At 37.1% G+C, this 12891-nt stretch overlaps 2 protein-coding genes and 1 pseudogene across 2 annotated transcripts; all 3 read left to right on the plus strand.

Annotated features, from left to right (window-relative positions):
- Positions 1-12891, plus strand: part of LOC145965742 (uncharacterized) — a 314284-nt pseudogene that overhangs the window by 42879 nt on the left and 258514 nt on the right.
- On the plus strand, positions 7106-8239 carry LOC145965585 (uncharacterized). The gene has a single exon (XM_083089255.1). It carries the CDS (start codon positions 7106-7108, stop codon positions 8237-8239), a length of 1134 nt encoding a protein of 377 aa, XP_082945381.1.
- LOC145965586 (uncharacterized) lies at positions 10227-10869 on the plus strand. The gene has a single exon (XM_083089256.1). The coding sequence runs from the start codon at positions 10294-10296 to the stop codon at positions 10867-10869; it is 576 nt and encodes a 191-aa protein (XP_082945382.1). The 5' UTR covers positions 10227-10293.

The raw sequence follows: 12891 nt of genomic DNA on the forward strand, positions 1-12891 counted from the left end.
ATAATCTTTTATTAAGCAAGATCACTTTTTGTTATAAATTTGTATTATATTATATTAAAATAAAAAATAAAATAAATATTTATTTTTATCATCTTTGAAAAACTTAAAAGAAATAATCTTCGTTAAGCAAAATAATTATAAGTAATATCATAAAATAATTATGCTTAATATCACATCAGCAGTTTGTACTTTTTAAAGTCTAAATAATAGTTTAATTCTAAATAATAGTGTAAAAATTATATGATAACTACTTATACAAAAGAGATTGGTATCTATTCCGAATCACAATTATGGCATACGTAATAAGAATCAACTTTGATACAGTTGTTTAGGTAAAAATATTTAGATGAATAATGCAAATATACTAATTTCATTCCTGCAAGTGCAACCGGCGCGATCGTTCTACAACAATTAGCTGAAGAGGAAGAGAATCGGGGCGTACGCGTTTGACTATATAGTACAAATTATTCAATATTTTATTCTGTAGTTTAGTAGGAAGCTTGTTACCCTTATATATATATATATATATATATATATATATATATATATATATTCTGAGGACGTTCATCTTAATAAATTTTAAATACAAATAATAAAATAAATAGTTATATAAAAAAAATTACATACAATTGTACATACATATGCATTCAAAGAATTATATGGTTTTACATTTTTTGATGCATCGTTACGCTTGTATGAGAATGTGAGTGTATCAGACAACTATACTCATTATTTTTTCTTTAATTTAGCGTACATTATATAATAATTTGTTTTATAAAAATTATTCAAATTTCATAAAGAATTATATTTTAAATGATAAATACCATTAAATTTTCATAACTATATATTAACATGTATGGAAAAATATATATTAACATGTATGATAAAACAACATTATATGACTGAATAACAGATAAGATTTAAATAAAAGTTGTTTAATTTAAAAAAAATATATTGTTTCTATATATTTTATTTTTACTTATCGAAAAAAGAGTTTATTGTCTCAGGCCTTTCATATTGAAAAAAAATTTACTGCCTTAAGTCTTTCATAATTTTTAAAAATGTGCTTTGCTGAAATAAAAGACTTACATTTTCAGTTAATTGCAAATGCTCCAGAAATCATAAGTATTAATTATAATAAACATTCTTTGTATATATTTAAACGTATATGTGTATAATTGTATGTGTAATATCTTTTCTTATTATTTTCAGTAAAATAAATTGGGATATTGGAAACAATGTTCGTGTGCCAGAGGATTTAATATATCCGTTATTTATTAGGGAAGCATACCCATTTCTAATGTCATCGCAGACATTTCTTAACAATCTACGGCAAAAAAAAGTAAGGCTTTTAATTTATTTTGATATGTTTTCTTTGATAGCTCATCAAAATCGCATTCGATTTTATACATAAGGTTGAATAATACATTAAATCAATGAGTAAATACATTTTATAATAAATGAGTAATAAAAATAAATTTTATTTTTATTTTCATGCCTCCAATCGAAATTTTGTTTACTATATCTGTTCTGTTATTTAGATAATACTAGGATAATACAAAGCGTGCGCTTCGCGCGCGCCATTTATTCTTTTTTATTATACATTTTTAATGATTTATGCACAAAATCGTATACACAATAATATCAATATAATTGCAATCACTGTAGAAGAACGTCATTGTAATAAGATGTCAAGAATTTTTGAATTAAAGTAAATTATATAATACAGACGCTTAACAAATATAATAATGTCAAGAATAAAAACGTTTTATCAAAAAATAAAATTAAAAATGATGACACAAGAAGATAATAGTAGAGCGTTATGATGTCGAATGTACACATCGAAACGTTTATATTATATAATTTATTTCAAAAATTTTTGACACAAACATTTTGTTGTGATATATTAACTTTATATGTAAGAAATTCTTTTCGAATATTACTGTTCTCGGGATCATAATTTATATATTATATATTAATATTATATACGCTAAACAATACATTACACATTATCCCCTGCGAAAATCACCGTTCGCTTTTAGTACATTCTACAAGAAATGTGTATATGTTGTGTATGCATTTCATTGTAAATGTTTAATTTTATTATGCAATTTTATGCATTCCATGACATCTATTGACTGCTTGATGAAAGATTATATTACTACACCCGTTACTATTTTGTTTTTGCGTTCCTTAGTAAAAAGATTTGATTGATTTATCAGATTAATAAGTAATTTTTGCGAGATGGCTCATTCAATCTAAAAATGTATAAAAAGTAATAAAGAGTGTCCACATACACAAAGAATTTTCCTGCGGTTATTCTCAACAAAAATAATAAATAATTATGAAATCCAAAACAAAATCGAATAGACATTAATGATTTAATTACACAGACAATTATAATTATCAGAAATGGTAGAACAAATCTTTTTATATGACAAAGTATTAATATCAATGAAAATAATTTTAAAGAGCAATTTTTTAGAGAATTATACATTGTCATTAGTTTTTTTCTTAGCAATTGAAATAATTGTAATAACTATTTCACAATTATAATATATATAATTATGTATTTATTTTTAATTACTTAAACATTACATAATAATTATTAGAGTAATAATAGTAGGGGATACATATAATATGTTAATATTCATTTCATATTTCACATATTATTGTCTTTTAAAGTAAAAAAATGTATAATGGAATAATTAAATGATATTAACTGAATATTAAATTGAATAAAATAGCCTATATAAGAAACAAAAAAAAACAAGATATAAATATTATGATCGATTTAGCCCATTATATTTAAAATTTTCTTAAGTATGATCGTAAGTGGTCTGAAAATTTCATATGGACAATGAAACAGTCATATTGTTGCGTCCCTGATTTATCGATCCCTGAGCGCCTACTTTCCTGCGATCTCCCGTGTATCATCGCTAAGTGGGCTGTTTATTAACAACCGGCGTGTTGTTGTTTTCCGGCACCATATTGAAGTCCGGAGCCAGCTGTCGTGCTGAGCGGACGGAAGAGACCGGAAAGGTGGTTGCTCGCATCGTATTGGAAGGCGAAGATCTTGAGGAATGGCGTGAAGCACAACGAAAGGATTCTAGCATTTCGTTTATTTTGCGAGGGAAGGACACAGGAGGGAGGCCTTTGCATTCAGAGGTTCCTGTCGGAGACGACTCTGCTCAGATTTATTGGTCTTACTGGGATTCTCTGATCCTAAAGGATGGAGTCCTTTATAAGAAATGGGAAGCCCCAAATCTTAAAACTAGTTTTCTTCAACTGATTGTTTCTCGTGATCGAGTTAAGGAAATTTTGGAAGAAGCGCACGATTCTCCGTCGGGAGGGCATTTTGGAGTTAATAAAACTCTGGAAAAGATCCGAAAGAGATTCTTCTGGGCTAGCTGTAAACGAGACGTGGAGAAATGGTGCAGGACATGTAAGATTTGTATTTCGAAGAAAGGTCCCTTGGGAAAAGGGAAGTCCCCATTACAAATTTACAATGTCGAAGCTCCGATGGAAAGGGTTCAGATGGATATCCTTGGTCCTCTTCCGTTGACTAAGTCAGGGAATAAATATCTACTTGTCATAGTTGATTGCTTTACGAAGTGGGTGGAGGCTTTCCCTGTGAAAAATATTAGAGCTAAGACAGTGGCTGAGGTTTTTGTTAATCAGTTTGTTTCCAGACACGGGGTGCCTATTGAAATTTATACAGATCAGGGGAAGAATTTCGAGTCGCAGTTATTTTCAAGATTGATGCGACTGCTCGGAATCAAGAAGACAAGAACTACTGCTCTTCATCCTCAGTCCGATGGCCAAGTAGAACGTCAGCATCAGACGATAATTAATTATTTGGCGAAGTACATCTCCGAAAACCAGAGAGATTGAGATCAGTGGGTACCTATGTTTCTCCTAGCTTACAGATCTTCAAAGCATGAAACTGCTGGGGTGACTCCTGCAGAATTATACTTTGCTCGAGAGCTTAGATTGCCTGTAGATTTGTTGAGAGGAAGTCCTGGATCTTATGAAGAGAGATTGCCTCCAGGGGGAAATTATGTAGAAAAATTAAGAGAGAAATTAGAAGAGATTCATTCCTCTGTTAGAGAACGTATGGTTTTAAAGTCTTCTCAGATGAAAACCCGTTACGACCGAAAAGTTAGAAAGGTTCTTTTTCAAGAGGGGGACAGAGTCTGGTTGTTTAATCCTCGAAGATGTAAAGGGAAGGCTCAGAAATTGCAGAGCAATTGGGAGGGCCCTTACTTGGTAGTGAAGAAATTAAATGATGTGGTTTATTGTATTCAAAGAACTCTTCGACACAAGAAGAAGGTGATACATGCTGATAGGTTAGCTCCTTTTCTTGAGAGGACTTAGTATTGTTAGAATAGATTGGAGCCCGGAAAATTTCTATCTATTGTAATTAGTTCTTTTTCTAAGAGGTTCGGAGGGAATTTTATTGCTGGTAAGGATAAAATAAGTAAATTTCTTTTCTAGAGCCCTCGATCTACTGAACATCGATCAACTTGTTTGACTGAACAGCGAGCTGAATCATCTTGGGAGTGGAATCGTTTTTTTTGAAAGACTGCCTCGCCCACGGTTTTTGAGCCGTGGTTTTCCCGTGGGCCGGAGGGCGAATGCCGAGGCAGGGACTTGGGGAGTCCTTTTAGGACGATAGGTCCACGGAGAATACTCCCCCCCCCCTTGTCTGAAGAGTCCAAGATTGGCAGGAAGACTGGGACTCAACGAGAGGGACTTGAAGGTCGATTGGGTTCGTAGTAGTTAGTACTAGGAGAGTTCTAACTCAGGTCCTCTCAGGGGGGGTGAGGGGCGAGGGGATCTCAGCGGCGCGGGGGAATGACGTCACGCGGGTTCTAACTCAGGCCCTATCAGGGATGACGTCACGCGGGACGGAGGGGATTTCGGAGGGGCGGGGGCTGCGGGACGGGGGACGCACGTATAAACAAAAATGGTGGTATTCCTTTGAAGAAGATTTTAGGTCTCTCTCTCTATCCCTCCCTCTCTCTCGCTCTCTCTCTTTCTCTCTTTATCCCTTTATTTTTCTATCCCTCTCTCTCCCCCTCTCTATCCCTCTATCTATCTCTTTATCCCTTTTATCTCTCTTTCTCTCTGTCATCTCTGTATTATCGCAAGTATACAATATTAGTCATAAACTTATATTTTGAGATATTTCGGGGTCCGACGTTTTCGAGCAATCTGTGAATCATAGCGAGATAACAACACATTTTTGAGATATTTCGGGGTCCGACCTTTTCGAGCAATCTGTGAATCATAGCGAGATAACAACACATTTTCAACCCTAGGTTCAGTTACAAAAAAATATTTTCTTTTGTGCTCCCAACAATCTCTGAATATCCCTCTCTCTTTATCCCTTTTATCTCTCTCTCTCTCTCTCTCTCTCTGTCATCTCTGTATTATCGCAAGTATACAATATTACCAGTTAATAAACAATATAAATAGAAGTATTCTTTGAAGGATTGGGTGGATGGAAATGCGTGCGAAGAAATTACGTCATGATTTAGACTTAAAACTCTTTATTTATGTTTTATATATTTTTCTTACGTACTATGGACTAAAAACTAAAGCTGCCAGTTCGCAATCGACGATTTTGTTACAATTAAAAAAATATATATAATTTATTTAAATGTGTGTATGTGTGAGTTTAATAAAAAGTATACAATATAAAAGAAAAATAATAATATATAAAATAGACCGTCGGGCTATGTTGGGGAAGCCGTTTCTGAAAATAGAAGAAAACATATGCATTTCATTAGTTTAAATTATTTAATAATTTATTTTAAAATACTTTTGATATATAATAAATTAAAAGATACTTACAATGTTATCCATGACTCATCTATTTTAATTTGTGCAAATAGGGCACATGTCGCAGGGCAATATTTGATTCAAACATTTTCTGCACCCTTTGCATGACATATTTGCCAAATGAATATAAGCTATGGTTCTATGTTCTCGAACAGACTAGTTTCTTCAAACTGATGCGGATCTTCTAGAAAGCATTCGGTAGAAAATTTTGATCCATTTTCCATATAGTAATAGGACATGCAACATATCTTTGTTGCTTCGTTGTATGTTATTATTTCAGGTATGCTTAAATCTCGCTGTTTCTTTTGTAACAGTTCATCAAGAATATCGACACTATTGTCACTATCGTAATCACTGTCCTTCGCTAAGGGTTCTATATCTGATCCATCATCTTCCATCTCTCTCCTCTCTCTCTATCTCCATCCTCTCCGCCACAACTGGATCCATCCAATAATCGTAATCATCATCCGTATCGTCGTCGATGATAATTACGTTTTCTTCAGCCACCGTATCATCGTCGATGATAATTACGTTTTCTTCAGCCATTGCACAAGACCACCGAAACACAGAAGAGCAACGAAAGAAATGATACTCTAGTGCAGCAGACTACCGAAACACAGAAGAGCAACGAAAGAAATGAGACTCTAGTGCAGCAGACCACCGAAACACAGAAGAGCAACGAAAGAAATGATACTCTAGTGCAGCAGAGTCCTCTTCATTTGAGATATTTCGGGGTCCGACCTTTTCGAGCAATCTGTGAATCATATCGAGATAACAACACATTTTCAACCCTAGGTTCAGTTACAAAAATTTTTTCTTTGTGCCCCCCAACAATCTCTGAAAGTTTGTTGGTTGAATATAAGAAGGATGACATAAAGTTATAAAAATATATATAATCATGAATCATAGCGAGAATCATAGCGAGATAACAACACATTTTTGAGATATTTCGGGGTCCGACCTTTTCGAGCAATCTGTGAATCATAGCGAGATAACAACACATTTTCAACCCTAGGTTCAGTTACAAAAAAATTTTTTCTTTTGTGCCTCCAACAATCTCTGAAAGTTTGTTGGTTGAATATAAAAAGGATCGAAGCGCATCAGATCATAGTACGTGATTTGAAAGCGCATCGACACGTCGGTATAGCAAAAGTATAGTCAAAAAGTATAGTGTTCTGTCAGAAAGTATAGTGTTCTATCAGAAAGTGTGATAATATATATATTGTGTGATTATATATATTGTGTGATTATATATAAAATGGAAAACATCGAACAGACTGAACGCGACCTGGTGGAGCAATCCAGCCAAATTGCCACCTTGGGCAAATATTTTGCATGGCTACAACGATGCAACGAGTACATCGAGTCGCTGGAAGAGCAAAGTCGGATCAAACGACCACGATTATCGATCGGGAATCGACAATCGCTGATTGCTCGGATCGCGCGACTCGAAGGTGCAAAGACTCGATTGCAGAGACAGTTTATGCCCAGTGGTGGTAATTACAGTGGCGACAATAACGCGGGTGCCGGATGTAGCGCGCATCAAAATGAACTTGTGTGGCGCGAGATTGATACCGCGTTCGATAACCGTATTCTGACCGGTGTTGTGATTAACGCAAACCATATCGAACCTCGTCAATTTCTCGAGGACGCCAAAGACATCGTGCTCGAGCAAGTACAAGACGTTATAAGAAGACACAACAGTGTAAAAGTGAACACTATATTCAATGGTGAATTTGTGTCGGGTGATAAGCGTGCAAATAAAAGTACCAATACGAGAAACTGTGAACTCTTTCACACATCCGATTTACACGAGTGGTACGAGCGCCGCGTTATCGAACCCACTCTAGCATCGCTGGAAGAATTTCAGGAACGCGATAGCGGGTGGGCATTGTCGCGAATACAGAATTTAACTGTAAATATAAATAAATATAATCCTATGCGCGCGGGATGTCACATTAAATTGCCGCGAGAAATTATGATGAAGAGAGCGGTAATAAACATAAAATCAAAAGACAATGCGTGTTTCGCGTGGGCAGTGGTCGCCGCTCTATATCCCGCAGAAAGGAATGTGGAACGGGAATCATCGTACCCGCATTACGCGACAGTGCTGAATCTCCGGGACATTGAGTTTCCGATGACGTTGAACCAACTAAAAAAGTTTGAACATATAAACAATATCTCCATCAACGTGTACAGCATCGAGAAAGAGAACAACATTGTCCCGGTACGTCTTTCGGAGCAGAAACGAGATAAGCACGTCAACTTGTTGTACGTGGAAGACGGTAACAGCGTCGGACATTTCGCATGGATCAAAAATTTATCCCGGCTCGTGAGCTCGCAACTGAGCAAACACAACGGTCAAAGATATATCTGTGATCGGTACGTATAATTTAAATAGTTTATGTAATTATAAAATATAATGCATTGCATAAATCTTTAATTTAAATATTCTTTTACAGATGCTTGCACTATTTCGGATCGGAGGACAAGTTGCAGTCACATACGGTAGACTGCGGAAAAATAAACGACTGCGCTATCCGATTGCCGAGCGATAAGGACAAGTGGCTCGAGTTCAACAACTACACGAGGAAAGAGCGGCTTCCATTTGTGATCTATGCCGATTTGGAATGTGCGTTGACAAAGACTGACGAAGAAAAAAATTATCAGCATCATAAAGTATTTAGTATAGCGTATTATATGCATTGTTCGTTCGACGACTCGTTATCCGCGTACCATTCTCGTCGCAGTATTGATTGTATCGCGTGGTTCGCCGAAGAACTTAAAAATTTAGCGTTACGTGTAAAGACTATTTTAATGACTACAAATGTCCCCATGGTAAATTTAACATCGGACGAGTGGGAAAAATTTCACAGCGCAACGCATTATCATATATGCGAAAAACCGTTTACGCAAGAAGACGATACGCGCGTACGCGATCATTGTCATTTGACCGGGCGATATAGGGGTCCCGCGCACTCAAATTGCAATCTAAATTACAAAGAATCATTATATATTCCGATAGTCTTTCATAATTTATCAGGTTACGACGCGCATTTCATTATCGAGGATATAGCCACAGCGTTCGAAGGGGAAATCGAATTACTTCCGATAACCAAGGAAAAATATATATCGTTTACAAAAACTGTTAAACTCGCACAAGACAATTGGAAAAAGTATATAAAATTAAGTTTTATCGATTCGTACAAATTTCTTACGGCAAGTCTCGACAAATTGGCATCTTATCTAGACAAAGACAAACTCAAAATTTTAAAATCAGAATTTCAAAATTTATCTGCAGAAAATTTTAGTTTATTAACACGGAAAGACGTCTTTCCGTACGAATACGTCGACTCTGTGGACAGGTTGCAAGATACGTGTTTACCACCGCGCGAATCGTTTTACAGTTCTTTGACCGGTGAAACTATATCCGAGAGCGATTACGCGCACGCCGAGAACATCTGGACGCGATTCTCCATTCGAACGCTAGGCGAGTATAGCGATTTGTACCTGAAAATCGACGTCTTGTTATTAGCCGATATTTTTGAAAACTTTCGCGATAGTTGCATCAAAAGTTACCGACTCGACCCCGCGTATTATTATACTCTTCCCGGATACACGTGGGATGCCATGTTAAAGCATACAAAGATTACGTTCGAATTGCTTACCGACATCGACATGGTCATGTTTATCGAACGCGGTATACGCGATGGTCTGAGTCAGTGTTCCAACAGATACGCGCGCGCTAATAACAAGTACATGCAACAATCGTACGATCCATCGAAACCATCGTCGTACTTGGTGTATTTCGATGTAAATAATTTATACGGATGGGCAATGTGTCAACCGTTGCCCTATGCCGATTTTCGATGGGTCGACGTGTCGAATTTTGACGTAGCATCGATCGCGTTAGATTCGCCTACGGGTTATATCCTCGAAGTCGATCTCGAGTACCCGCAACATCTTCACGATACGCACACTGACCTTCCGTTTTGTCCGACACGCGACAAGCCGCCCGGCAAGCGGCAAGACAAACTCCTCGCAACATTATACGATAAGAAGCGTTACGTGATACACTACCGTAATCTACAGCAATGTACGCGACACGGCCTTCGCGTTACAAAAATACATCGCGTATTACAATTTACACAATCTCCGTGGCTTCGCAGTTATATCGAATTAAATACACAGTTTAGAACACTCGCGAAAAATGATTTTGAAAAAAATTTATATAAACTGATGAATAATGCGGTATTTGGCAAGACGATGGAAAATGTGCGTAATCGTGTTGACGTAAAATTATTAACAAAGTGGGACGGACGATACGGCGCAGAAGCAATGATAGCGAAACCAAATTTCCATAGTCGAAGTATTTTTTCGGAGAATCTGGTTGCCATAGAGTTACGCAAACTAGAAGTAAGATTTTATAAACCAATCTATGTCGGCATGTGCATACTAGACATTTCTAAAACGTGCTTGTACGAATTTCACCACGAGTACATGTTTCCTCTGTATCGCGACAAATGCCGAGTAATGTACACCGACACAGATAGTCTAATATATCACATCGAATGCGTCGATGTGTATGAAAACATGAGGCGCGATATCAACCGATTTGATACGAGCGATTATCCAATTGATAACGCGTACGGTATACCGCTTGTGAATAAAAAAGTACCGGGTTTAATGAAGGATGAAAATAACGGTGCGATAATGACCGAATTCGTCGGGCTTAGAGCAAAGATGTACGCGGTGAGAGTGGACGGGAAAAAGGATACGAAGAAGGTTAAAGGTGTCAAGAGTAACGTTGTCGTGAGAACGATAACGTTTGACGATTACACGCGGTGTCTGAATGACGAAATAGAAATGACACGACAGCAATCTTGCATAAGATCGAAATTGCACAAAGTGTATACCGTCCGCGAGACGAAAATTGCTCTGAGTCCGTACAATGACAAGCGGTATATCGTACCTGATTCGACTGACACGTTACCATGGGGACATTATAGCATACCTTTGTAAACAAATGTATATTTTGTTTATTATTAATTGTATATATTTTTGCACATAACCATGTATATATATTTCTGTATTTTTATATTTCATATAGTTTTATGTAATACATATCTTACACATTTATATTTCATATGTTTTTTATGTATATTTTCACTTTTCAAATATTAAATGTAAAATGTAAAATGTGTGTATGTGTGTGTGTGTGTGTGTGATACAATATACTACTAAAGGAAATATTAATAAAGATTTTTTGGTATTTTTTATATTTCATATATTTTTATGTAATGCATATCTCATACATCTTATATTAAAAATACATGTACTATCGCAAGGAATATTGATAAGGATTTTTATATATATTTTCAAGTATTATATATATGTTATACACATATTTTTCCAGAAAATTAAAAATAAACACTGTATGAATTAAATCACATTGTCTTTATGTATCCAAGAATTGTGCGAATTGTCAAATCCCAACCATTTCACGTAAACCTCGTTACCCCTCCTACGCAGTACTTTCTCCACGAGATACACGTCCGGATAATTCGCGCGATGCAACTCGTACTCGTAGAACGCTCCAGCGATAGATTTTTTGTGATAATCCTCCAGTAGATAGCTTACGGGATTAGTATGCTGTACTTTTGCAATTTTAAACACTTCGGTTGTCCAATTTGGTGTGTAACCTTTCTCGAAAACTGTCTTGTACTTGCTAACGCGTACCGAGTCACCTACTTTGAATTTCGCTGGACCCGCGATATTTACATGGTTGTACACAGTAGCCAAGAGTCTTTCAGCGATCGCGGGAGTAACGTCGACGGGTCGCATACCGATCGTTCGATGCTTGCGCGCGTTGTAATCCGATACGAGTCGCGGCAACGCGCTGATCCACTTGTAAGATCCGTTCAGCGTAAACATCTTCCACATGTCGTTTTTCAGCGTGCGATTGAATCGCTCAACGATCGATGCCTTCAATACCGAATATGTAAAATAGTGATTGATGTCATGTTTCCGCATGAGCCGTTGCACGTCAGCGTTAATAAAATTCCTTCCCCATATCAGTCTGTAAGTTTTTCGGACATCTTTTGCTATCTCGAATTATCTCGGCGATAGCGTCAGCTGTCTCGCTTCCACCTTTACTCTTGAGCGGTATGGCCCACGCGTGCTTGCTCAACGCATCGATGACTGTGAGTATGTAGTGGTAACCTCTGTTGAAACGGGAGTACGGACGCATCTCGACAATGTCAGCTTGCCACAGGTCATCGTATCCCCGCACTATGACGTGTCTTCGGGGAAAATTTTTTCTCGCCGGCGCGTGCAATTCGTTCACCAACTGCCGTTTCTCTAAACTATGTTGTTTCTTCGCTTCCTCGGTTATTCCCGATCGCCGATCCATCGTTGTTTCGATTCGTCGATCAAACGATGTGTGCCTCGAGTATCACCGTGCGTTTTATCATTCGTTGCTAGACGTTCCTGGCCCGTACGATAGCCGTTCATAGCTGTTCGATAGCCGTTCATAGTTGTTCGATAGCCGTTCGATAGCCGTTTATAGCTGTTCGATAGCCGTTCCCAACCCGTTCGATAAACCTTTACAGATGTTTAATAATTGTACAATAGCCGCTCCTAAACCGTTCACTACAGCCGCTCATTACAGGTTGATAGCCGTTTCTGAATTAGTGTTAATCGCACGCCGAAGCTCGTTTATCGCAGTCTGTAAAGCTCGCACGTCCCTCTCAAACGCAGTCAGCTTCTCGTCTGATTCTTTCTGCTGATTCTTCAACGTTTTAACGCATTGTTCCACGTACAGTTTGTTGACTGCATCGGTATCAGCCTCAGGTTGCGCTACACGGCGAATCTTGCGCGACCTCGCGTCATAGTACGTAGCGACGCGACACAGAGTGTTTTGACGCAAGTAACTTGTCACCGATTTACCCCAATGATCGCTTGTTCTAATTGCTTCATTTCTCCGTTCGAATAATCCAAATTTGTTAATGGGCATATTTTTCTCGATGCGAGTGACGTCGATCG

The sequence above is a fragment of the Camponotus vicinus genome, unplaced genomic scaffold (assembly GCF_025532165.1).
Source record: "Camponotus vicinus isolate PSW18456_S1 unplaced genomic scaffold, iyCamVici1.0 SCAF_14, whole genome shotgun sequence".
Classification (NCBI taxonomy): Eukaryota; Metazoa; Arthropoda; class Insecta; order Hymenoptera; family Formicidae; genus Camponotus; species Camponotus vicinus.

Bases quoted from the DNA above. Each gene is read 5' to 3' on its own strand.
- LOC145965585 (XM_083089255.1), top strand. From the start codon at position 7,106: ATGGAAAACATCGAACAGACTGAACGCGACCTGGTGGAGCAATCCAGC.
- LOC145965586 (XM_083089256.1), top strand. From the start codon at position 10,294: ATGTGCATACTAGACATTTCTAAAACGTGCTTGTACGAATTTCACCAC.